The sequence below is a fragment of the Corvus cornix genome, chromosome 20, assembly GCF_000738735.6.
Source record: "Corvus cornix cornix isolate S_Up_H32 chromosome 20, ASM73873v5, whole genome shotgun sequence".
NCBI classification, from domain to species: Eukaryota; Metazoa; Chordata; class Aves; order Passeriformes; family Corvidae; genus Corvus; species Corvus cornix.
The window spans coordinates 4,051,884-4,076,237 of NC_046349.1; the positions used below are offsets into that span (position 1 = coordinate 4,051,884).

Sequence of the window (24,354 nt, forward strand, 5' to 3'; positions counted from 1 at the left end):
TTAGCACTTTGATACTACTGAAGATGAATGGGTGGAATGAGTTTGATAAACTGGTGTTTTCCTCAGAGAATTGCTCTGAAAGCTTGCTGAAGCTGCTTGGATCCTCCACCCCCTTTCTTTTTGTGTCTGGGTAGGAGAGCAAGGCCTGCTTTTCCACCAGCACTGCTGGCCAGGCTGCTGCACTGTTTCTAACAGTTCACAGTGGATTTATGCCACATTTCATCACTATTGAACACTAAAGTCTTAGTCGTGATTTAACCAAAGATCCAGACTGGTTCCTGTTACTCTTGGCCAGTGTGGCTGGTCCAGCACCCAAGTCACTGAGCAGGGCTCAGGTGAGCAGGACTGAGAGAATGGGAAGGGGATTTCTCATGGGATATGGACACGGATTCTCACACTCAAATCTTGAACAACTGCTCTTCTCCCTTCAGAAGTCACTAATCCTTGGTGCTCACCTTCAGCTCCCATCCACCTTTCTCTGGGCTTTTTATACCCAATACCAACCTCCCCTTTCCTCCTTCTGGATCATCCACAGGATCAGGCCAAGAGGAACTTCTCCTGAAGCTGTAACACAAAACTCTTGCCCAGCTCACTCAGACCCCAGGTACATCCCTCTTCAGGCACGAAGCAAGTCCTGCTGCATTCACAGATGTGGTGCCATTTAACTTTGTTCTCAAGCACTAACGAAAATGGAGCCAAGAGATTTTACTGTATTTTTATTGCTTCACCGAATAAATGAAATTTAAATATGGAATTAAAAATTCGTAAAAAATAAAAGGTATTAAAAGCCAGCCTTCAGAAGTGGGTTGCATATCAGTGACTGAAAAATTTACACTTACTTTTCGATACAAAGATAGGAAAAAAAAATTTAAAAAGCATATCCATCATCTGAAAAAAGCCGTTCTGGTTTTATTTTTTACATTTCCTTTCATATTGAAGACCTGATATTTGTCTCATGAGAATCTCACACTAACTTTGTTTTTCACAGCACTGATTCACATTGTTTGGTGTTCAAAAAGCCCCACTCATCCGTAGCTCACAGCAGCAGTGATGTAAGTCTTGACCCCTCAGTAGACACGGACTGAATGTTTAATAAACCAGCATATGAGGGGTGGAAAAACCACAGCACTGTGTGATCCTGCAGGGTGCAATTCAGCTTGTAAAGGATCTTTGAGCTCACACTAACACCTTTATGGGTTGGGTATTTCTCAGGGTAACACATCTCTGGCATTTTCTCTGTGCAATCTTTACTCCATCACTGCCACAAAGAATTCCAGAAGGGATGTTCTGTAGGTACCTTTGGTTTTTAATGCCCTGTTTTAAAGCAGCTTGATCTTTCCAGCAACACAAATCACCCATCCTCAAGGAAAAGAATCAGGCTCTTTCAGGCACAATTTAGGCCCTATAAAAGAGGCACCTCAAGAATTATTGACATCTGGGTCAGGCTTGGGAGGTTCTATTACAGGTTCTTAAGAAGACATCTGTGAATGTGATCCAACCAGTCAATGCATCTGCATCATCTCAACCAAAAAGAATAGACAGACTCTCTAATATAGGGATAATTTTAAGATATCACCACCACTCACGCAGTACTCACAACAAGCTGGAAAGAATATGGACTGTGGCTCACCTGTTCCTCAAGGATCTTAACCACCAAGAGGATTTAACCACACAGACAGACTAATTACAGAGTGAAGCACCTTTACAACAGAATCTAGGAGTCTGAGATAATGAATAAGGAAAACTACACATCATCCTGGGGAGAAAAAAAGGAGAAGAGGGAAAATTCAGATTGCAGTGGAAAAACTCCTTTAACAAAAGAAATAATACTGGAGATTGTCACTAGTGCAGCTAGGATTTGGCAAATTAAATACTTTGAGTATGCACTTGCAGGGCAGCCCTGCTTCTGCTGCATGAATAAATATCCAACCGTGCTTAAAAACAGGATTTAGAGAAAGATGTCCAGATTTCCAGACAGGCTGAGTGTTCCACCCCTGGTGCTGCACAGTGGGGTCCCTCACATGAGGTATTTCAGCATCACCACAGAGGAAAGCAACGCTTCTGCACTCCTCTCCACAGGCACAGTCCTCTTGCAGCCAAGGTTGGGTGGTGATGATGATGATGCAGCAAGGTGTGAGTGTTCTCTCTCCTCAGCCCCTCCAGCCCACAGTGGCCACACTGTGCTGAGTGGGATGGAAATGTGCCACCAGAGCAGTGAGGGCCCGGCTCAGTTCAGCCACCTCCCATCTCAGGGGACATTTGTTGATTTTTGAACAAACACATTCACACAGAATCTTCCACAAAGAAGCTCAGTTCACGTGGCCAGGTCAGATTACCAACTACACAGCAACTTCAGGATATTTTTTCCCTTGTCTGTTGATACATAGGTTGTCCATCAAAATAAATGCATGTTTTACCCTCATCAGGGGCAATGTGGGTTTGCATTACCAGCAGAGCTGCATGGGACAGGCATCTTTCCTGTCACACTGCATGCCTGAAACGCTGCTGTATTTTCCATACCTTTTTCCAAGGAAAGTTATTCTCTTGTGTTGTATGTAGGTATTTAACTGCAGACATGAAATACAGGATGTTAGTGTCACATCTCATCTGGCCTTTTTGGAAACATCCTTTTTTAGTTTTCAAAGAACATAATGGGAACTTAATAGTGAAGCCCAGCATCAAACACTCTTCTGGTGGTGTGCCACAGGCAACCAGGGACCTTACCAAAAGGATGTCCCTAGCACCACTGCAGCATTTGACTGTCACTTCTCCAAAAGAAAGAGCAAATCCAGAATACACAAGTGCTTTCTACCCTATTCAAGATGATCTTTCTTCTCTTCCATTCCATCTCTGTTGCACAACCACTGTAGCTTTGCCTTCAGGGCTTGTTTTGGGGGGATATTTTGTTTAGGAACAGTCACTCCCCCTGCAAACTCTGCCACACAATGATAATTGCTGCTTGTTTCCAACACCCCTGTCAGCACAGAAGGTACTGTGCTCTCACTGCCAGCTGCCATGGGAGCAGTTAATAAAGGTGCTTTTCCTTCAAGGAAACAAGCAGTGTCTGCTCTGACACTACAGCAGGGAAGTCTCTATTTCCACACCTTCCAAAAACTGCAACCAAGTGCTTTGTTTTGCTCATGTGTTCCTTAGAACATCCGAGGATAAGATGGGTTTTGCTTAATTATCCACTCAGCATGGGGGTTGATGTGGTACAAGTCCAAGAGGTAAGTGTCTGGGTCCAGGCAATGCTCACCTGTTAAAACAAGACATTCAGAAAAAACCCCCATATTTTTTATATCCTTATTCCTTTAGTTGCTAGATTTTTTTTTTTTGGGTTGCTTTTGCCCCCACCTAAAAACTAGGAGTTGTTCACATTCATTTCAATATTACAACTGCTCAAAGCATTTCCACAGATCTGAAGTAATGGCTTTGAGAGGAAAGAGGGTAGATGTACATTAGATACTAAGAAGAAATTCTTCACTCTGAGGGTGGTGAGGCACAGTTGCCCAGAGAAGTTTTTTAACTCTCTCCTAAAAGAAGCTAAGCATAAAAACTGGGTATCAACCCTTATTGTCAGCTACCACTTGTACTTACCAATATTGCCTCCCACTTCATACAGGAGCAAGTTCGTGCACTCTGTGGAGTTGTTACTGCAGAAAGAAAACCACACCAAAGTTAAACCTCTGCAAACACAGGTTAGGTAGTTTAGTAGCATTTCTTCCAAAAGAACTGTTTATGGTTCAGAGGCCAGCAATGAGCAAAGAGGCCATGGTACAGAGACCTTGCTGATCCTCCTGCACAGTGCAGGGCACCCAAAATTGGTGAAAGAGAAAACAAGGCAAGCTGTTGGTGAGACAGCAGCTGACCCATATCCACTAACTTCCCCTCCACCCTCCTTGTCTGGACACCTCCTGGGACACAGGAGAGGCTCTGCCACATGACCTGCTACAGACAGTCTGCAGGAACTGTGGCAGAGGAGGGCAGGAACTCTTCTGTTCCTTTTTTGGATTAGTTCAGCAATTCACCACAGGAGCACAGGAGGGAATTGCAGAGTTTATTTTAGGAAATCCCGACATTAACATGAGCACACTGGAATTACTACTCCAGGCAAATGATACAGGTGATGCTTTTCTGCAGGAGAGCTGGAGGGGGGGTGCTTGTCACGGTCGATGTTCCTGCCCTTTCCCCTTTCCTTCAGCAAGGATTCTGGAGTTCACTTGGTGAACAGCAGCCCAGAGGGGACCACTGACCTCCTGAGAGCCTGAGCACTGAGTGGAATCACTCAGGAGCTAATATTTGCCTTCCCCATCCAACACCATTTCCTAAGCTTAGAACAGAGGAGCAGAAAACAGTCTCTCCTCACAACTCACTGTGCTGCCACCTCACCTCTACCTCAAGACAGAAAACAGCAGCTAGACCACTTAGTTTTTTTCCTCTTTTCTTTTTTTTTTAAGCAGAGAAAAAACCATTTACCACTTGAGGAGGTTGACAGTGTTAACAATATTCCAGCCATTCTGGCACAGGTTCTTCTGAAATTGCCTCAAGACATCAGCAACCCTGGTTGCATTGTTCAAGTGCACCTCCAGAGAGTCCTTCAGGAGGAGTGATGCGTGGACTTTCACAATCTTGGAAGGCTGAACGAGGCAGGCAAAAAGAAAAAAGTGCTTAAAGAAAGACTCTTATCAGCCAAAACATCAAGTTTCAAAACAGATTGGAGAGTATGAAGAATTAAAACTATCCAGGCAGCTGTTCAGGGAATTTAGACTTCTTTCTTACACACGGAGTACAGGTTGGAAGCTTATGGAAGCACCAAGGTGAGCATTATGAATAAATCATCAGTGTTCCGGTGCTGTGGCCACGAGAGGAGCCCTGTGCTCTCCCCATCAGCGTGCGCTGGTGCTCTCTGCTGTTCAAACCCAGCACTGACACCAGCTCGGATGAAAACAGCATTTGTCAGAAGAAATTTTGACGAACTGTTTTGCACAAGTGTGAACGACTCCTCTGAAATTCATTTAAATTACTCGGAAAGGAATTTAGAGATCTGGGTTGCAGGCTATTGAATTCCAGAAAGGTCCTTTCCAAAGAAAGGAAGCACCAAGTGATGTGCCACCTTAACAGACATTATGGAGCAAAAGAAAATTAGGCAACAGCCTAAATTTATGCTTTAAGTTCATGAAAATAAGTCTGCCTCTATCAGAGCAGACATATCTGTGCCAACACACGGGACACTCAGAGCCATATGAAGTTTGCTCTTCACATGGGGCAAAACAAACATTTCTGCTCCTGATCTCTTCCCTCCTCACCTGCTTTTAACCAAGAGTTTTGTAGCCTGAAATGTATTTCAAATATTTCAAAGTGCTCTTGCTCTTGGGATCAGTTTTTGCCACAACCTGGCCAAAAATGTCTGGGAAACCGTTCCTTATTATTCTGCATTTTTTTGTCCCTCTTACTCTTTTCAAGAGTATCACCCCTTACATCTTTCTGAGTTCTCAGGAAAATCTTTTACACTGCCATGAACGGGTTTGGGTTTTTTCCCAAGCCCTAACTCACCTCTCCCTGGTTCTTTTCCACCTTGTCTTTATCAGCGTGAATCTTCCGCAACAAATTTTTAATTCTCTTGTCGCAGAACTGGTACCTTTTGCTGCTGCTCTCGTTCAGCTTTCTCACTTGAGCTACCAAGAAAGAGGAGACCTGGGCAGGGGAGAAGGGTGAAAACAGGAATTAAATCAAGCAGAGATGACGATGTAATTTAGGATCATCATTTTCACTCCTTAAATAGACAAAAATATCTGTGTACCTTGAGGACAGGTAGTCTTGGAGTTCAACAAGAGGTTTTTCCTACAGGCAACACAGGATGTTTAACTCCTCTGAAATTTCCAAGTCCATCCCCTTCCCCCATCCCAATTCTAACAAGACCAAGACACTGCCACACCACAGCACATAATTCCTGTGGAACTTACTGTCCAGAGCAGATCCTGGTAATGGATCATCATCCGCACCACGTCAGCCGCCCCCTCCGCCAGCTGCTTCTCTTTCCCCTCAGGGATCTTGTTTGGCAGCCCCTTGTGCATGAAGAGGTTTGGAGCCATGACTGTGGAAACGTTCCAGAGGTTCATTTTGTTGCTGTTCTCCCTGGCAACCACTTTGCTGAGAAACTCAAGCAGGGCCTGAAGAGAGGGAAAGAGACTTAAGCCATCCATTATTATTATTACTCAAAAAACTACCATGGCAATTGCTGGAGAGATCATTAATTAGCACTTTTTCTTGATACATATCAGCAAATCCTTTTTCTCCAGTCAGGAAGTACAGTGACCAATTTCTAACACTAGGATAGCAACAAATAACCACACCAAGAGAGGTTTATCCAGCATTTATGAATCAGGAAAGACAGTCTGTGTGAGAAACAGATGAGTTCTAGCTCCTTGGCAGGTGGTAATTTACAAAGTCTAGCTGTAAAAGTCACTGGATCCAAAGCTGAATCCCCTGTTTTCCTTCAGTGTCCCCTCAAAGCCATTCCCAGATGTGGAAAAACAAACCCTTTTGGATTATCTCTTTCACCTCACGCCTCCACTAGAGCCATGACAGATCATCCTTGACTGGATTATATATTCCAGTGCTCTAAATGGAGTGTGCAGGGTGCTAAGTCAGCCTTACCTTTTATACCTGGGAACTGAACTACTCAAGGAGGAAAAAAAAAAAAGCAAGCAGTTACCTTCAGAGTGTTTCTGTTGGGCTCTGGCAGAATCAGGATCAGGAGGTTTAGAGCTTGCAATCTTTGCTTCAGGTCTGGAATATCTAGAAGGAGAATAACAACAGGACAGAGGATTCAGGCTTCTGATACTGTTCTTTCTGAGCACAGGAATCCTCCAAGGAATAAGACAATTACTTATTGAATTGTTTGGCATCTAGAATCTGAGACCTTGTTTCACAGAAGTGACTCAAACTCATACTCTCCTTATGAAGTGAACTACCCATATTTTGAAGCCTAGCTCATTTCCTCTAGAGTACACTGTCTGCCAGCAACTCTGATGTCCTCGAAGGGCAGCAAAAGAACCCATAATTCCCCACTTTCTGAACAAAAAAGTTGTGCACTCAAACAGTCAGCTTAACACACCCAAACTACCTACTGAGGCACCAACCTCAAAGAAAGGTGCTTGCAGAACATCAAAATACGCGCAGACAAGCCAAGACTGTGCGCCCTGGACAATCACCACAGCTCAGTCTGGGTGTCATGATTGATCAATTTGTCCTAACTGATGGCAGCAGCCTTGCAGCCTCAAGTGACACATAACTGAAGACCCCAGGACAGTGCAGCTACACAAGCACGTATTCAACCAAGCACCAGTGACTACAACTCCCAGCTGTGCTCCGTGTCCCCATCGGATCCACTGGCTCACAACACACCTGACAGGAGAGCCCAGGACCAGTGGATCTCTGCACAAACCAGCCTGGTGCTAGCCAGGCAGAGCAGGGACTCACTCTGGACAGCAGCAAAGGCAGGCAGGTACTCTGCTGTCAGCAGCGGGGCCGGCAGCTCTCGGATGAATCTCTTCAGCAGCCCGGACACGTCGTTCTGGTGAACCTCATCCCAGCGGAACAGGCCGCTGTAGAAGTCCCTTTCCAGCTTCTGTTCCAGGCTCTATGAAAAAGATGGAACTTGTCACACACTTTAATAAGCAAATGTGAGATAAATTTTATAGCTGAGCACTGGGAAGGCAACGCATCGAGTCAAAAGAGTGCAGAGACCCTCAGCACACACTCCTGGAGTTCCCAGCAATAGAGGTTTCTCATTGCACTGGGAAGGGGACAAGACAATTTAGGTCATTTAAGCACTTGCTTCAGCAAATGCTCCCTGATCACCTCTGACACTTTCAAACACTGCTAAGGAACTCATACCTTGATTCTGGTCTGGGACCCAGAAATTCTCAGGATGCCCTCTGTTTCAAGCCCTCTCTTCTCCAGGCAGGACAGCAGCTATAAAGGGGGAGACAGAAAGCTCTTAGGCACCGAGGATGAGGAGTCAGCCCATCCTTATCACAGGCTCCTGACTCTGAGGACCAGAGGTGTGAATGAAACCAGCACAGAACTTACTGCCTGGAGTAGCAGAGGGACCTTGGTGTTGGGCAGCAACTTTTGGTCATTTTCCAACAGGGTGTTGAGTGGAACTCCAAAGAGCCTTTTCTCTACAATAGAAACAACAGTGTGTAAGCCTGTATCAGCTCTAATACAGGTGTAAGAGATAAACCCCCCACTGCAGACTAGGAAGGCACTTCTGTAAGCACAGATACTGGAGAAGGAGAGGAATAGTTAAACAGGACAAGTGCAGCCAGACATAAATGTGGTAATAGGTCTTGATGTCATGATCCACTGACTTCCAGGAGAAATCCTGCCCAAGGAAAACACACCTGTCACAAGGTTTCTTATCAAAGACCCTCTGTTCTAACATTTGAAACACAACTGATGAGTGTATGATGAGAAGATGAGTGTAAAAAAAAAAAAAAGGCACCAAAAAAAAAGTGAAACTAACCTGTTGTTTTCAGTTTTGTTGCTTTGTTTCTCTTCAGCTCAAAGCCCAGGATATCACAGAGAGCTGTAAGTTCAATGAGGGCCAGTGTAGGGATCTTCTTCATGTCCTGAGCTGAGAGATCTCCAATCCTGGTCACTCCTAGTCTGCCCTTAGGGATCTTATATCTCTAAGGGAAAGAGACACAAAAAGTTCAGTTCAAGTTATCACTATTAATCCCCCTAGTGAAAACTTTTGCTGTATTTTTATTATTCTTTGTCATAGCCAGGCACCTGTTCTTCCTGCTGTGTTCAAGACCAGACGTATGCCCAAAACGACTCCTACTCAACCACCAGTTTAATAAATCTTTTCCCTTTTCAATAATCATACTGAAGACCTCAATTTCTCTAAGTTAAAGACAGTCTGATATGCATCCTAATGTAACAGAACTTTGGAAGGAATCCAGTACAATTGTGGGGAAGAAAACTGTCAGAGTTGAGAGTAAGAAAGACCAGTTATTAATAATTTTTCAGTGGAAACAACCCAAATCTGTATTACAATAACTAGTTTCACACAGAAACCTTACTTCTCTTGACCCTCCACTACACAATGTCTATCCTTGCCCAACACTGCAAGGATAACAGTGCTACCTGCCCACAAATACCTGCCCACCACAAACCCATCACAACAGCGACCATAGAAGAAGTTTCCAAGAGCTGATCACACAATCAAAGGGTCTTGTGCCCTCTTGACAAGCTGAGAGTAACAAATTCTAACAGGATAAATTCCTTCAGTGCTTACAATTAGGGCATTTCCATCCTTTAACTTCCTGGATTCAGACAGGAACGATCCCTTGAGCAGGACAGCTGCTTGCTCTGAGTAGGCAACATCCATGTTGAACACCTCCTCTTTCCCAGGGTTTCGAACTGTGCAGGAGTAATCCTGGGTTTCTGCTGCAGAGGAGAAATTGTCTTGAATTTCTGCAAGCCAGGAGGGTGAAGCTTCGAAAGCAAATGTGCTAAAAATGCAGTTTGAGACAGGTTTGGTACCACTGCTTGTAAAAAATCCTGCAGTAACCTATGAAAACAGTGTCCCCGCAGCACAGAGTGACCAACAGGGTAAGAGTCTTCCCTGGAAGGGTGGTCAGGCATCAGAACATTAGAACAGGCTGCCAAGGGACATGGTGGAGTCACCATCCCTGGAAGTGTTCAAAAATAATGCAGATGTGGCACCTGGGGACATGGTTGAGTGACAAACACACTGGTGCTGGGTTAATGGTTGGACTTGATGACTTGAGAGGTCTGTTCCAAGTTTAATGATTCTGTGATTAGTGCGAAGTCATAACATTATTGTTAAAATCACCAGGTCACTGGTAAGACACAACCACAGCCTTAAATTAAAGGACACACCTATGGCTAACATCTCTTTACACAACTGCACATGGCATTTATAAGATTTCACTTCATCATCTTTACTAGACTGATCTAATTTTCATCTTTCCATTGCTTTATCAGAAAGTTACAATGATCAGCTTGAGTGGCAATCCTAACAACGCTGGAGCATGGGAAAGTTTATCAATCCACAGGTGTGAATAATCATGTAAAAATCCCCAAACCCCAGTACAAACAAGGTCAATGTTTCAGAACCTGTATATACTTATACATGTGAGTGTGTGGCTTTCCTTCCAGTTCCAGCCCTCCTTCAGACCCTGCTCCCCACTCAGTCCTACTCTGCATTTAAAAATTTCCTCCTTACTTCTCTGGGTGTTCGAAGTCCGTAGATTGTGCCACAGTGGATCTGGGCTGGACTCCTCTTTCTCTGCTGCTGTGTCCTGAAAAATAGGAAAGAAGTTGTTTTAGCCACAACCAAAAGAGCAGAACTGCAGGAAAACAGCAGAAAAGCCAGTGGTTATGAGTTCTCTACCAAGAAAAAAGAATCTAAATAAACCAAGCAAACCCGCCCTCCCCCCAAAAAAAAGGCAGTGTTAGTCTTTCTCCAGGATTTCCAGCTCCACAAGGTCAGCTTATCAGAACGGAATTTGGGAAGCTCTCTTGTTTGGGTTAATGGTGCTTTAACAAGTCACTGGAACAAAGAAAACACAAAAAGGCTCCAAACAACGCCAGTGCTCCACGAGGCTGCCCTGCTGTCGGCACCATACCGAAGCATTCCAGCAGGAATGTTATTCCAGTCCGGGAAGGCTCTGGATCTGCAGGCTCTGCAAAAACTTCTCAGCACTGCAACCAGGACTTCTCCAATCTCTGCATCCTTTCAGCTCAAGAGATAGAGACATAACAGGAGCTCCAGACCCAGAAAGCCAAGTCAGCTCCCAGGAGGCAAGAAGCTCTTTTAGGAGACCCCACTAAAGCAACAAACCTCCGAGCTGACCACTCCGAAGATGTCGCGGACATCGCGCACGGGGTGCTTGTTCTTCCTGCGCCGGGAGCGGGAGTAGGTGTCCAGCCGGCGCTGCACGGCCGCCGCCTGCGTCTTGGTCAGCGTGGACAGCAGCACCAGGTTGTCCTTGTCCGAGCCCGGGTCCCCAAGGAGCTCGGACAGCCCCGTGTCCTGCAGCCACTCGGCTTCGGCTTCTCCCTCTGCCAAGCGGGGCATGAGAAGGTAGAGTGAGCAGAGAGCAGCGATCCGGGGGCTTGCATGTTGGAATTGTAAAAAGAAGAGAAGCCCGGGGACTCCGGCGGGGGGAGGAATTTGCAGTCCAAAACCAATATGGTTGATAAGAGCAAAACTCCGTTTATTAGCAATCCAAAGGCACTTATATAGTATACCAGCTTGTTAACTCTTAAGTGGCTTAAAGCTTATCAAGGCGAATTTCTACTTCTACCTAATTGGACTTACATTGGCAAGCTTCTACAGTTATGTTATGATTAAAAGAATTCAGAGTTCACCTCCCTTCTCTCCGAGTCAGCACATCAGTACAGCTGCATCGCTTCAAAACTCCCTCTTTGTTTCCCAGGCCTTTTTCTCACACAGGCCTTTTGCTTGCAGGCTCTTGCTACAGTTCTTTTATTGATGCCATAATTCTATCAATGATCCATGCTCCTGATCCTTTAATAATTGCAACACTTGCAATGCTTCAGGGGCAGAAAACAGGAGCCTGAGAGGCTCCCTGTGTGGGGTGGCCACGGGACATCACCAAGAGGGAGGCATGGCTTTGTTCTGAAGCCATGGCTGTTCTCAAAATCTCAACCCTATTCCCAAGTGCCCAGCTGGGTATGGGAATGACACCAGGGGACACACAGCTCTCTGGGCAGGTGTAGCTGCCCACACAGTCCTTATTGCTCACCCCAGGTGAGGAAAAAGGAGAAGAAAAAAACTGTGGAGGCACAAAAACTCAGGCTCCCACAGAAGCTGGGTAGAAGAGGGCACAAGTGTGACTCTGGGTGCTATTTAGACAAGGATTGTGTCAGGATATGGGAGGGAAGTCAGGTGGGCTTGATAAATCTGCCTTTCTGTGGGCTGCCTGTGCAAAGGGGAGCTCTGGCAGCAGCACACAGCCACCCCAGAAGGAATGGCAGGGCTTCCCTGGATCCCACCTGATCTTTCAACAGCTTTGAGAATGGACAAAAGGTCTGTGAGAAGCCACAACACACAACACTGCATGTTTGGCTTTTGTACTTTTCCAAATGACTTGGCTGCTTCTATTACTTTTTATTTATCTATATGCATGTCTAGGTATCAACAATTTTTTTTTAAATATCCAGATCCTGACCTGGTAGGTTCAAATATATTTTACTTAATATACTTGCTGAACTATTTGTCTGCATCATCCCTACTCTTTTAATTTTTTTAAGTGATTGGTATCCATACACTCAACTACAGCAAAAATGTTACTTTTACTCTGTGCATTCCTTTTATGTCTGGGCCTATTCAAAATATCACTAAAATTAAAGACCATTCCAGTTCCAGAAGGAAGTGTGAGAAGCCTGGAGACAGTACAGCAGCATTACTCAAACAAGCTCAATTCCACTTCATTCTTTAATATATATAAAGTTGCACTTCAAACACACAACACAATTTCTTTTTCTGATGGGATACACTCATAAGGAAGTGCAAGTGAGAAAGCGCCCTGAGCAAGGCAGCTACTTGAAATTCAAAGATGAAAGAAACAACTTAGCAGGTGACTTTAACCTCAACACAGCAAACACCACAAAGCCTTTATCTTTTCAATTCCATCTACCACGTTCATTTGCTGCAGGCAGCTCCAGTGCAGCCCTACCAAAGGTTATACTGGGAAAAACTAAAATCACAACTGATCTGATTGGCACGGAGCAGCTCATTCCCACTCTTCCTGTCCTATGCAAACATCCACCTCCTCAGCTATCACTGCTGCATCAACAAAAAGCAGCCATGCAGCTCTCCTTGAGAGATGAAAGAATGTAATTTTTTTGGAGGCACCTCATGTTCATGCAGCTTGCAAACACATGTTGTGACACAATTAAAATAGCCTTCAGAGCATGGTCTTTGAGATTTTAGGTGTCATAATGAAACAGAACTGTTTTCATCATCACTCCACAATAAATAGAGCTGAACTTGAAGTCAAGTATTTCCTCAAGTGAATCTTCTAGCAAATTGTGTGGTTTTCCTACACGGTCTTAAATTTTGGTCTTTTCCCATGTCTGGTTTACAGAAGTTAACAAGTAACAGCATCCCCTGGGCTCCTCACCAAACCCCTTCTTGTCCTACATCCGTGGTTTCACAGCAGAACAACACACAAAACGTCCCTGGTTTATTTTGCCTTTGGGAACTAGAGGAAGTGAAGTGTATTGCTTGCAAATTTTGAAAATAGCCAATTCCAGTCATAACAGGAAACAAATCTTATAGACAATACCAAACAGCAGCCCCTCCATCGGACATCCGTGTGAGCCTGCTGCCCCATCTGATGCCAAAGCACCAGATTGTAATTCCTCTATTTACTATTTTAGCCCCGTTATGTTTGCCAGTAACACAAAAGGAAGCCAGAAAAATGGGTTATTTATGGGCAAAAGGGAAAAATGGGAGAGAAACAGGTCAGAACAGAGAGATCCACAGAAGCTGAGCTACAGGTTCAAGCCAGGAGGAGCTGCTGAGATTTGCCTTGTGAGTTCCAGGCTAGCAGCATTTCGGGAGAGCACAGTTAGGAATGATTTTGCAAAACTAAGAAAACCAGCTCCATAAACTTATTTGAAACGTAACCTAGCCAAAAATAACATTCATAATAAAGTAATCACTTCCCAAATATTTAAAGGACAGCTACAGCATCCTACGATTTCAGACTAAACATTAAGCACAGCTTCCTATCTAGTTTTTGAAGGTGAAGAATCGTGCTTTGCAGACAGTTCTCAGCCATGGTTACATGCTGTAAGGTCACAAACAGGTATTTTAGTGGCAGAGTGCCTGTGTCCTCAGATGGCTGTGCTGCCAGGCCCTGGAGAGAGCTGGGGAAACAGTGACAGCAAGGACAGCACAACACTGAATTTCAGGAAAAAGCTACTTCCTGCTCCCACCAGCTGTTAGCAAGGCCACCAGTACCCTCAGCACCTTTCAGCTGCCCCAGACCTGCAGCCACACGCCGGCCTCCTGCTGCCACCAGGTCACCAGCAGCTTCCCAGGACACCACCCCTCACCCAGGGCTGGCACAGGGGACTGGTGTTCCCAGCTGGGTCAACGTTTTTGCAGTGCCTTATCTGCCTCCCCGCTGTCCCTGAGCCGTGGTTATCACCAGCCATCTCCCAGGCTGGGCCACACTGTCTCCAGACAGCCCAAGTGCAGCTTCCCAGGATTTATGCAAAGAGTGAAGGTGCCTCTGGCTCCGAGGAGCCCCACAGCCTCCATGCTCTAAGCAGGAGCTGCAGAGATGTGAAAGCCAAACCCTGCACACCATCCAAAGCTTCCCCTCGCCACCAACACTCCCAGCACGAGGTTTATTTGCCTAAGCTCCTCCAGAGAAGGCTCCAGGAGCCTGAGCCTGCCCCACCTCCTTCCCCAGCCTGCTGAGAAGACTTCACTACTTGGAGCATCATTTCAAGTCTGTCTGGTTTCATTGGCCAATGAAGCATTCAGCTCCCGCCTGCTAGATTAATCTACAGCATTAAAAGACACTTTTCCTTGTGTCCCTGCTTACACACAGTAATCAAATGGCCTCCAGCATATCAGTCTTTAGGGCATCCCAGACAGTCTTTCATCTCACGGCATGGTCTTTTTTCCAGTCTCCTTCCTGGTGCACTCATTTTCTGAATCACTTTGCATCTCTTCCAGTTCTAAAAATCAAACTTACATCCTTTATAAAGGGACATTAACAGCAGACCTTCACATTGACCATGTCCCAACGATGGCAGACAGGGATGATGATCTTCCCACCCTGCTCTCCAGAGCCTCTCTGCCCCCAGAAGAGCTGTTGGCCCTTCCCAAGCACAGCAGACACTGGCACTGTCACACAAACATTTCCCCAGGACACAGACCGTTCTCAGTATCAGGCAGCACAGCAGCTGTGCAGGCTGCAGACCTGTGCTCAAGGGGATGTACAGCAAACTGCCTCAATTTCTTCAAAATGGGCCCAGGAAAAGTGTGATCCCCACCTGTGGGACCACTGGGTGTTTATGACCATTTATCCCCCCTCCAGCAGCCCGGGGTGTCGTACTTCACATGTGTAAAGGGACTGCTCATCAGGAACTGCAGTGACAGGACAAGGAGTAACGGGTTCACACTGAAAGAGGGGAAATTTGTGTTAGATATTGGGAAGAAATTGTTCCCTGTGAGGGCAGTGAGGCCCTGGCACAGGGTGCCCAGAGCAGCTGTGGCTGCCCCTGGATCCCTGGCAGTGCCCAAGGCCAGGCTGGACAGGGCTTGGAGCAACCTGGGATAGGGGAAGGTGTCCCTGCCCATGGCAGGGGGTGGGACTGGATGGGCTTTAAGGTCCCTTCCAACCTAAACCATTCTGTGATTTTATGATTCTATAGCAGGAAAATGTATTCAAAAAATTTTGGAATAACTAGCCCAGGTTCCAATTATTCCAAAGCACTGGATAACATCAGCAATACAGAAAGTGCATTAGAAACACCCCATGCACATTTCTTCCAAAGAAACAAAAAAGGATGTGCAGGAAAAACCTTGTGTGGCTGGAGTCAAGGCTTTCTGGATGTTTACTGTGGTTTCTTGAACAGTGAATTAGGGAGGGAACAGTCTGCCTTCCACAGAAGAAGCTCCCACGAAAGCCACTATGATGAATCTCAGAACCATGCACACAAACAAGGCTTCCAGAGCAGCCCCAGCTCTCACAGTGTGTTTACCATACGCCACCTGAACTGGACTGAGAGCCCCCACCCTTGGTGTGGCTGCTTGAAAAACCCAGAGCCTTGAACGTGCTCCTGGGACTGACCTTTGGAGTCAGCTTTGCTTCAGAAGCCGAAACCAGGCCAGGCCAACCCTCCCCTCCCCTTCTGCAGGGCATTATCCACCACCCAATTAAAATAATATCTCTATCTCTGATTGACAGATAATATTCTAACCATACTCCAACAGGCTTCTGACTCGTTCAGGTGCCTAAGCCAACCTTCTGTTTCAGATGTTCACATTCCTCTCCTCACTCCCAACATTTTTGGCAACCTACCCTCCTGTGTTTTGACATCTGCAAGGCTGCATTCCTCCTGCTCGGCTTCAGCGCTCTGCTTAATGTTCTCTACTTCCAGCCAAAAACTGTCCATTGACAAGTTGTCCAAAGCCTCTACCCTGGAATTTGTGCTCTCTGACACCGGGGATGCCACAGGGCTCTTCGGAGGAAGCTGGTTCATTTTCCAAGGGCAATGTCTGGTGCTGAGAGAGGAAGAGATAAGGAGAGAGAGATTAAGCTACACGTATTACATACGGCATTCACATCCAGCCTTCACTGATTAATGACTGCAGCAGAGCCAAACAGAGGTAAGTGCTGAACTTCCTTTGCTGAGTGTTTAGCAATACAGACAAGGTTGGGACTAAATCCCCTGGAGAATGGGGAAAACTGCTGTCCAAACATGCGAGAGGACACAGGATCAACACAGTCTTTTCAGTGCTGTCCCTCCAGTGACCTCCAACACACCACCTTCCCTGCAAGTTAGCACAGACACCCTCTGCATTCACAGCCACCCAGGATGTTCCAAGCTCGGTGCACGTGTTCTCCAAGGACCTGGCACAGACAGGAGCCTGGCAGCTCCCACCACAGCAGCCCAAACCCAGCAGGTTTGTGCTCCCTATGCAAAAACTGGCACAGCTCCGTCTCCGGCACTTCAGCTCACACAACAAACAACTCACAGGGCTGAGGCCCCCCTTTCCTGCCCAGACCAGATTTTTCAGCTGTGAAACAACATGAAGCATCCTGGGAAAGCCAAGCATATGGAATTTTCTTGCCACCCTGCTGATTCACTCACGCGCAGCCGAAGTCCCAGACTGGCCTCGTTCAGCTTTCAGCCCCTGTGCTGTGAGGTTCTCCCCACTTCATAAAACAGTGCCTCTCCTAAAAGGAGCTATAATTGTCTTCAAAGAGTTCCAAGCCATTTAAGCCCTGTTACACATATTTTTTCAAAGACTTACCAAAAAAATGGGATAAGTGGAACACACTTATGAGAACACCTCAGTAGTTCCACTTATGAATAAAAAATTAAGGAGATGGATGTGGGTGGTTTGAGAAACACCCATGAACAGCCACCACCACCAAGCAGGCCAAAATTCCTTTCTAGTGTCATAAAAAAAAAATAAAAAAAGATCAAGTCTAAGCCTTACACCTTGAAAACCATGACAACAAAACACCCACAAAATGCTCTTTAGCCTCCTGGCCCTAGGAGCCAAAAGTTATAGATGGTGAAATATCTGGAAAGTTTTAGCCCCTTTCATTCCAGAAAGTCCTTATTAGCAGTTCTGGCACTAGTTTGCTTCAGTTATGAGAAGCATCTCAAATTTTAAAAAGCTAAATTGGAAGATCTAACAACTAAGAGACAAATGTTGTAGGCCATTCTGCACTTGTATTTACACATGTGCGTGCACATCACACTCACACCTGACTCTGGCACACACGGGCAGCCCCTCTCTTCTGAGGGTCAGAAGCACAGTGATAACCATCACTCCAGGAACATCTGGAGACAGCCACAGCATTGAGAGCAAGAATAAGAGGGGTTTGTTTGTTTTACAGGAACACAAAACTGAAAGACTGAGTTGAGCTAGTCTGCCACACGACAGGCAAGGACAGAAGTAGTCTGCTTGTTTAGCCCCATCCTCACTTTCCTATTTCTGGATATTCAAGTAACACACAAGATACTGATTTATAGCCTGATGGAGCACTTAAATAAATCTAAGATTTACTTATTTTTACCTGCACAGTTCGTGTCCAACTCTCTCAGTTCCATTGCAGCTACTAACCCAATTTATTTTTTCTCTTTCCTACTTTTTACTTCTATCTTTACCCATCTTAAGAGTTAAAAACTTTGGTTGCATCCTTCACATGAACTCTTCATCTTAATACTGCTCTCTATTTTCTCACATTTGCTGACAACCATCTCATATAAGACTAGATTTAAACAAAGACACCTTGCTAGCATCAAAAAAAGCTGTTCAATACCTTGCTAGGATTCGGTTTTGAACCAATCAACAGAACTCATCACTTGCAACGTGAAACTAAGTGGAAGGAGGAATTCAGATTATTTTGAGGGAGTTGGTTTTGTCCATATCAGGAACACTGGAAGAGAAACTTGCACTGAAGAAGTCTCCCAGTGCACAACACTCAGGAACCATCTTGGAGCTCTCCTAATTGCTCTACTACAGGCTTTCAACAGGCACAAGGCAACTCTTCTTGCCTTAAATTACTGCCCTATACTCCTGTGGGATCCAGATTATACAGATTAAAGCAGCTCTGAAATGTACCTTTCCTTTGTGTTCAGCTTGGTTTGGAGCTGGCTCATAACACCCCAGAAATCTCCATGGATCAACACCAAAACAGATTTTAGGTTTGCAGCTCCAGGAGGACCTGCCCCAGACCTGCCCAGCAGCTTGCACCCAGCAGATGTGCTCTGTGACAATCCCTTCCCCATGCCTGCCTGGAAAAAACAACACATTTTTAAGCCAACATAAATAAAATCTTCAGCTCTTTCCAAAGGGTGGCTCTTGACTTAGATCTTCTGCATGACTTACCCAGACACGAGGCTCTGAATGCTGGTTTCAGTCCAGGAGATATTACTGCAAGTGGAGTATTATTTGTGCAAGGCACTAGGGCACATTCCTGGAGCACACCTGAGGAGGGTCACAATGTCCCTACAGCCCAGGTTTCAGGCTATGCCCTCGCCAGCAGCTGGGTCTGATCTGCTTTCAGTCCATATCAAGGCTCCTACACAGGGTTCTGGTGCAAGGACAGAGTTTTGCCAGACAACAGGGAACTGCTGCACCTCATCCCACTCCAACTGGTGCTTCCACGTCACCCACAGTTACTTTGCTTCTTTCCACAGCTGGAAATACAGATGTTCTCAGACTGCTCGCACCAAAAGCCCACCAATCACACTATAAACCTACTCTAGGAAAGCCACAGCTGAACTACTTTTGTGTCAAACAAAAGCCATCCTAATTTTTTACTCAATTGGCCCATTTACTGATGCACTAAGCTTGATTTCACCGAGTTGCAGGATGCTAATATCACACAGAAGCACTACAGAGGGGCAGCAGGACCCAAAGCCCAGCTCTGCAAGTGCTAAACTAGAGCTGTTGCTCCTGTCTCACAGAACAACATAAAACTCAGGCCTTCACATTTAGAAAATGTTTTATTTTCTGGTCTAAGTTCCTTTTTTTCCTTGAACTCAGTGCACGGTGCTTTGCAGATCCAGCTGCCCAGGTGGAAGGCTAATTTTAGCTTCAGTGTACCTAAAGGATTGTTCTTCCTCATTGCATTCCCAAGTCAACTGGAGGGCAACCTGTGATGTGCAAGCACAGCAACAGTTGAGATTGAAAGCAGAGATTGTTGGCTTAAAATGCTAATGGCTCAGTGCAACTGGGCAAAGAGTAGGTGGAATAATCAAGTTCACTCCACTGCACTGTCAATATAACAAAAAGCAGCAGATTATGAAGCTTTAAAAATTAACCCAACAAAAAGGAGACTGTCAGAAAGATCTTGTTAGGGACAACCATAAACGAAGGGCTCTGTGGGGAGACTGAGCACCTTAATCCAGCCTTCTCCCCTTGTTTAAGAGCACAGCCAGTTTTAACAAGGCCCAAGATTCACCTGGCACTTTCAGTCTAAGCCTGACTTCACAGCATTAATAGCACAGCTATGAGAAATAAGGCTGGTGCAGACCTTACAGAGTTCATTTTCTGACTGTTTCTTCTCCATGTCCCCTCTGTGTGGATCCCTGGAAACTCTGCCTGCCTGGCTCACTGCTGAGGGCTCACTGATCCTGGGCTGGAAAATGCACTCTCAGAGCAGTTTTTGATCTGCTCCTAGATACTGTCAGCACACCGCAAATATGTTGCAAACACTCATGTAATTCTTCACCCTCTTGAATGGCAAAATACAATAAACTCTGTTGCTATGTTCACTGCAGGCTTGAATCACTCCCATGAGAGAGCTTCTCAAAGGACCTGGAGCTGCCTGGGCTACTTTTCTGCTTGCTCAACATCCCTCCCTCATTGAAATCCCTCTCTACCAGATGAATAAATAAAAAGGTTCCTTCTCAAGCATTTCAAACAGACCAGGAGGAAACAAGTGCAAGCCAAGAAAATGGAATTCCTTTAAGACTGCTTCCAGAAAAGCTAAGATGAGAAAAAGGCAACAAGAACAGAAGAACTCAGGCAGACAAGGCAGTCCTGCCACACAAGCAGCACCCAGTCTTTAAAGACATCCCCAAAGATCTGGAGCAAGCACAAAGGCCCACATGGAACAACGAAAGAGACAGAAAGTCTGAATTAACCTCAAGAGCAAGTTTGGAGCAGCACACCAAGCCACAGCACCATTCATAACAATCCAGACCATGAGCATGAAATGCAAGTGTCTGCAGGAAAAAAAAGGGAGATGAGTCTATCAACTGGTTACAGTATTCTGACAGATGAAGACCTTTAGTCAGAGAACAAAACTACATTAATGTCAAACCACACACATCTTACCTGCTTGCAGTTTACTTCAAGGCCAAAAACAACAGATGAGTACAAAAGCAAAAAATTGAAAGGAACAACCAAAAAGTCCATGCAGGCTCTTCTCACATTGCTTCCAGGTTCTTACCCTAAGCAAGCAGTTCAAACCTAAATGATGAACTGTGTAGTTAATTCTGAAGAGGAAAAAAGTCACCTAAAGCGAGCACATCACAGTTCATGTTCACTAGGTTTTCTTGTTTAAAATCACGTAGTGGGATAAAGGCACCCAGGAATAACAGACAGGAGTATTTGAAAAACTGGGAAAATCCTGAAGCAGTAACTCACATATATATATATATATGTTTGTTTTTTGGTTTTTTTGAACATAGATATAGCTGTAGATATTCTCAGTATTGGAGGTTTTAACCTCAGTCTATCAAAATTATCAATGCAAGTATAAAAACAGGTTCCTGTATGGAAGAAATCAATGTACTGCTTATCAAAACCTTACATGAAATACACATGATCAACTATTTCATTCAGACACACAGAACTACACAAAATTCTATTCCCACCACAGAGAGAAAAGTTATGCAGGAGATGCCTCATGAACAAGAATTCCACAACTTCTCTACCAAAGGTCTAAACCAGAAGAAAGCTCTGCTGCAAATCTTTAATGCCTGGATTGGATTAGTTACACTTAAAATCCCCCAAATGTTGTACACAAGCACCACTACCAATTCCTCCTTTCTCCACACACCAATATGCAGGAAAGAACTACTAAAGCTTGCTCTTAGGAGAAAATGGAAAGCACGTGGCTGGTTCAGATTCCTCAGACCAGACCATAAAAGCAAAGAGAGATTAATTATCAAATTACTGTGGTGGCAACGAACAGTAACTTACCCAACAGACTCTTACCACACTTTCCTTTCCCTGGTTTAACTCAACCAAAGCAGCTAAAGAGCCAGAATTAAAGCAATTTTAGCAGCAGTCTGCCACTGCTGACGTACATCTGCATATCTCTGACCAGAGATTTGCTCACATACTCAATAGTTTCACCGAGAGCATCGCCTGTGAGAAGTCACAATGCCTTTAGCCCAGGCTATTTTATCCAGCACTGCTGCCAACCACCACTTGTGTTCCTATTAAGGCATTTTATCAAGGACTTTGCACATGGGGGATGGCACAGTTGAAGGTCTGTCTCTACAGCACCAGTGAGAATAGCTAAGATGTCACTGCCACAATTTGCTAATAAGATTACAGCTTGTTTTCAGTAACACAGCAATCAGCTCATCAAGAACTTCCATTAAGCAAGCAGCTCGGGGAGCAGCGTCATTTCAGGTTGTTTTGAAGAAGCCTGTTCTGCAAGTGATAAAGAGGACGTGCCAGATCGTGCTCTGTGTGTGGAGTAATTCCTGCCAGCTCCAGCTTTCCCCCCTTCCAACAGCAAGAAGGCACAACCTCACCTCCTGCCTGGCATCCTCTGTGGCACCAGAAAAGGCAAACAGCAATCCTTTGGCCAGGACTGTGTGGAGAGAAAGATGGGAATCCTAAGATGTGTGTGTATCATAGGACTTCAGCTTAGCACCTCCAGTAATTTCTGGGCCAGACAAAAAGTCCAGAGGGTGCAGAGGCCCTGGCACAGGGTGCCCAGAGAAGCTGTGGCTGCCCCTGGATCCCTGGAAGCGTCCAGGGCCAGATTGGACAGGGCTTGGAGCAACCTGATCTGATCATGGGCATCCCTTCCCCTGGACCAGTTTGGAACTTTATGATCTTTAAGGTCCCTTCCAACCCAAACCATTCCATGATTCTGGAACTATGTTACCTCCACCACAGCATCAGATCTCAACTAAAGCACAGGCTGTAACTTCCCTGACAGTAAGTGTCTCTATCAAAGTATTTAAGGGCAAAGAAACTCCATCTCATCTTCTTTGTCTCAGACCTTCATCTGGAATAGATTTGTCCTCACTCAGTGTAGTAAGGGGCTAAATAAGCAAGCCAAGGAACAGAGAAAGTTGCCTTTAATGACAGATCTGCCTGGAGGCATCTCAGCCAGAAACTCAGCAGAACAAACACAGGACTGATAACCCCATGCAGATACAGCCAAATTAAAAATATTCAAAGCCATGTTTAGCTCAGACTATTAGCTGGGTGTCTGTCCATCACACTAGGATTTGTTTTGGCCTCACAAGACACCCTCTCTGTGCATGGTTTTGTGTTTGACTGTAAGGTCACTGCAGACGAGCCTGCTGTTCACTTTCCCTGCATTAGCAGGGTAAGCCAAACAGGAAAGGGCTTTTATCCAAAGGGAAATCCTGCTGGGAGAAAGGGGTACCTGGCAAAACAAATCTTTAGTAGTACTGGGATCTTTAATGTGATTGTGAATTGATAAAGCTGATCTACAGGATGATTAGATGACCGTCATTAATTAAAAGGTGGCATTCCTAACCCTACTTCCATCTCCACTGAATCCACATCCATTTAAATACATCAGCAGCTTTGTCCATCCAGTTCCCACAAGGACCTGGTCTGCCATTCCAATTCCACCCAGCAGTATGGCACCAGAATCCCAAACCCGTCAGCCCAGCTGGCGTGGGGCTACAAACCCCACAGCCCAGTAGCTCCCACATCTTCTCCTCACCCACTCCCCTCTCCGCCACACAGAAGCTGCCCCGGGCTGAGCCTGTGCACAGGAGCCCATGAGGAAAGCAGCAGGCCAGGAATCACTGCCCTATGGTGACCTTGCTGTCACAGTCCCGAGCACACACTGCCAGGGATTTTGCTGAGGCCAGAATGAGTCAATACCTCCCAGTCACTAAACACAGCCTCAAAACACGCTACCGTTACCTCAGCTGAGGCACCTTCACTTCATTGCCATCACTGCTAGGACTTCAGGTGAGATGCTCAGCCTGTGCACACCTCAGGCACTCAGCTGAGGGACAAAAGGCTGAGGGACCACTTGGCTTCCAGAGGAAAGGCTGCCAGCGTGTTTGAATCCACTATAAAAAGGCTGTGAATTTATTTCTTTTTGATTATTCATTAACCCAAAGGCTTTTTACTAGACCAGGTTCACACATACTAAACACTTGTCCTGCAGCTTCTTAAATGTTGAACTTGGAGTAAATCAGGATGGTAGAACTTGTCCTTATTTCTTCTTGTAGCCCAATCTACCAGCTGTACCTCCATTAGAGCATAGAATGAGTAACTGCAAGTTGTTGCTCAGCTGCATGAGAACAGCCCAGAGGTGCTGGAGAAGTCACAAGAGTGATTTGCTGACCAGCACAAGGGAAGCAGGAGTGGAGAGGTGTGCTGGAATCCAGCTATGCTTCACTCATGAGAACTTTAGGGATGCAGGAAGACAGGGAGGAGTCACAGGCTCCTCACGTGGATTTCTCAGGGCAGAGTTATTACACATAACATGAGGTGCTTGGCTGTTACCCTGCCATGGAAACCCTGGGCTGGGATTTATAACCAATTCTGTAACAGGAGTGTCACCAGCCAGCCCAAGGCCACCAGCCCTGTCTGTGAGCCACCTCAGGTACCACGAGCTTCACAACACCGAGAGGAGGAGTGGGAGGGAGGCACAGCTGGCTCAATGCTTTTGCTCAGTGCTGTTTTGGAGCCATGACAGCACCACCAGCCCCTTTCAAGCCAGTAGGAGTCTTACTGGGAACTCAATGAGCATGGCAGAGTTGCTGATCAAAAATAAACAATTAATTAGGTCAATTAATTAGAAGACCAGGGTGGCATACCCTTGCACTATAGTACAGGTGGGT

At 45.6% G+C, this 24,354-nt stretch overlaps 1 protein-coding gene across 5 annotated transcripts in view; it reads right to left on the minus strand.

The window, feature by feature from the left end:
- Positions 1-884: 884 nt before the first annotated feature.
- The window catches only part of ARHGAP40 (Rho GTPase activating protein 40), a 37,647-nt gene continuing 14,177 nt past the window's right edge, over positions 885-24,354 (minus strand). For 2 of the 5 annotated variants that reach the window (XM_039563511.1, XM_019284493.3), the window contains exons 2-15: positions 16,110-16,312; positions 10,880-11,100; positions 10,262-10,337; positions 9,308-9,459; positions 8,531-8,696; positions 8,095-8,186; positions 7,900-7,977; positions 7,483-7,642; positions 6,716-6,798; positions 5,964-6,170; positions 5,554-5,694; positions 4,477-4,637; positions 3,598-3,653; positions 885-3,256 (exon numbers count right to left, since the gene is read on the minus strand). In XM_039563511.1, coding sequence (XP_039419445.1) covers positions 3,150-3,256; positions 3,598-3,653; positions 4,477-4,637; positions 5,554-5,694; positions 5,964-6,170; positions 6,716-6,798; positions 7,483-7,642; positions 7,900-7,977; positions 8,095-8,186; positions 8,531-8,696; positions 9,308-9,459; positions 10,262-10,337; positions 10,880-11,100; positions 16,110-16,290 — 1,881 coding nt within the window. In that variant the 5' untranslated portion in view covers positions 16,291-16,312 and the 3' untranslated portion in view covers positions 885-3,149. Of the gene's footprint in view, positions 3,257-3,597; positions 3,654-4,476; positions 4,638-5,553; positions 5,695-5,963; positions 6,171-6,715; positions 6,799-7,482; positions 7,643-7,899; positions 7,978-8,094; positions 8,187-8,530; positions 8,697-9,307; positions 9,460-10,261; positions 10,338-10,879; positions 11,101-16,109; positions 16,313-18,388; positions 22,024-24,354 lie in introns of those variants that run through there. The other 3 variants (XM_019284492.3, XM_019284491.3, XM_010397030.4) reach the window with 3 other exon arrangements.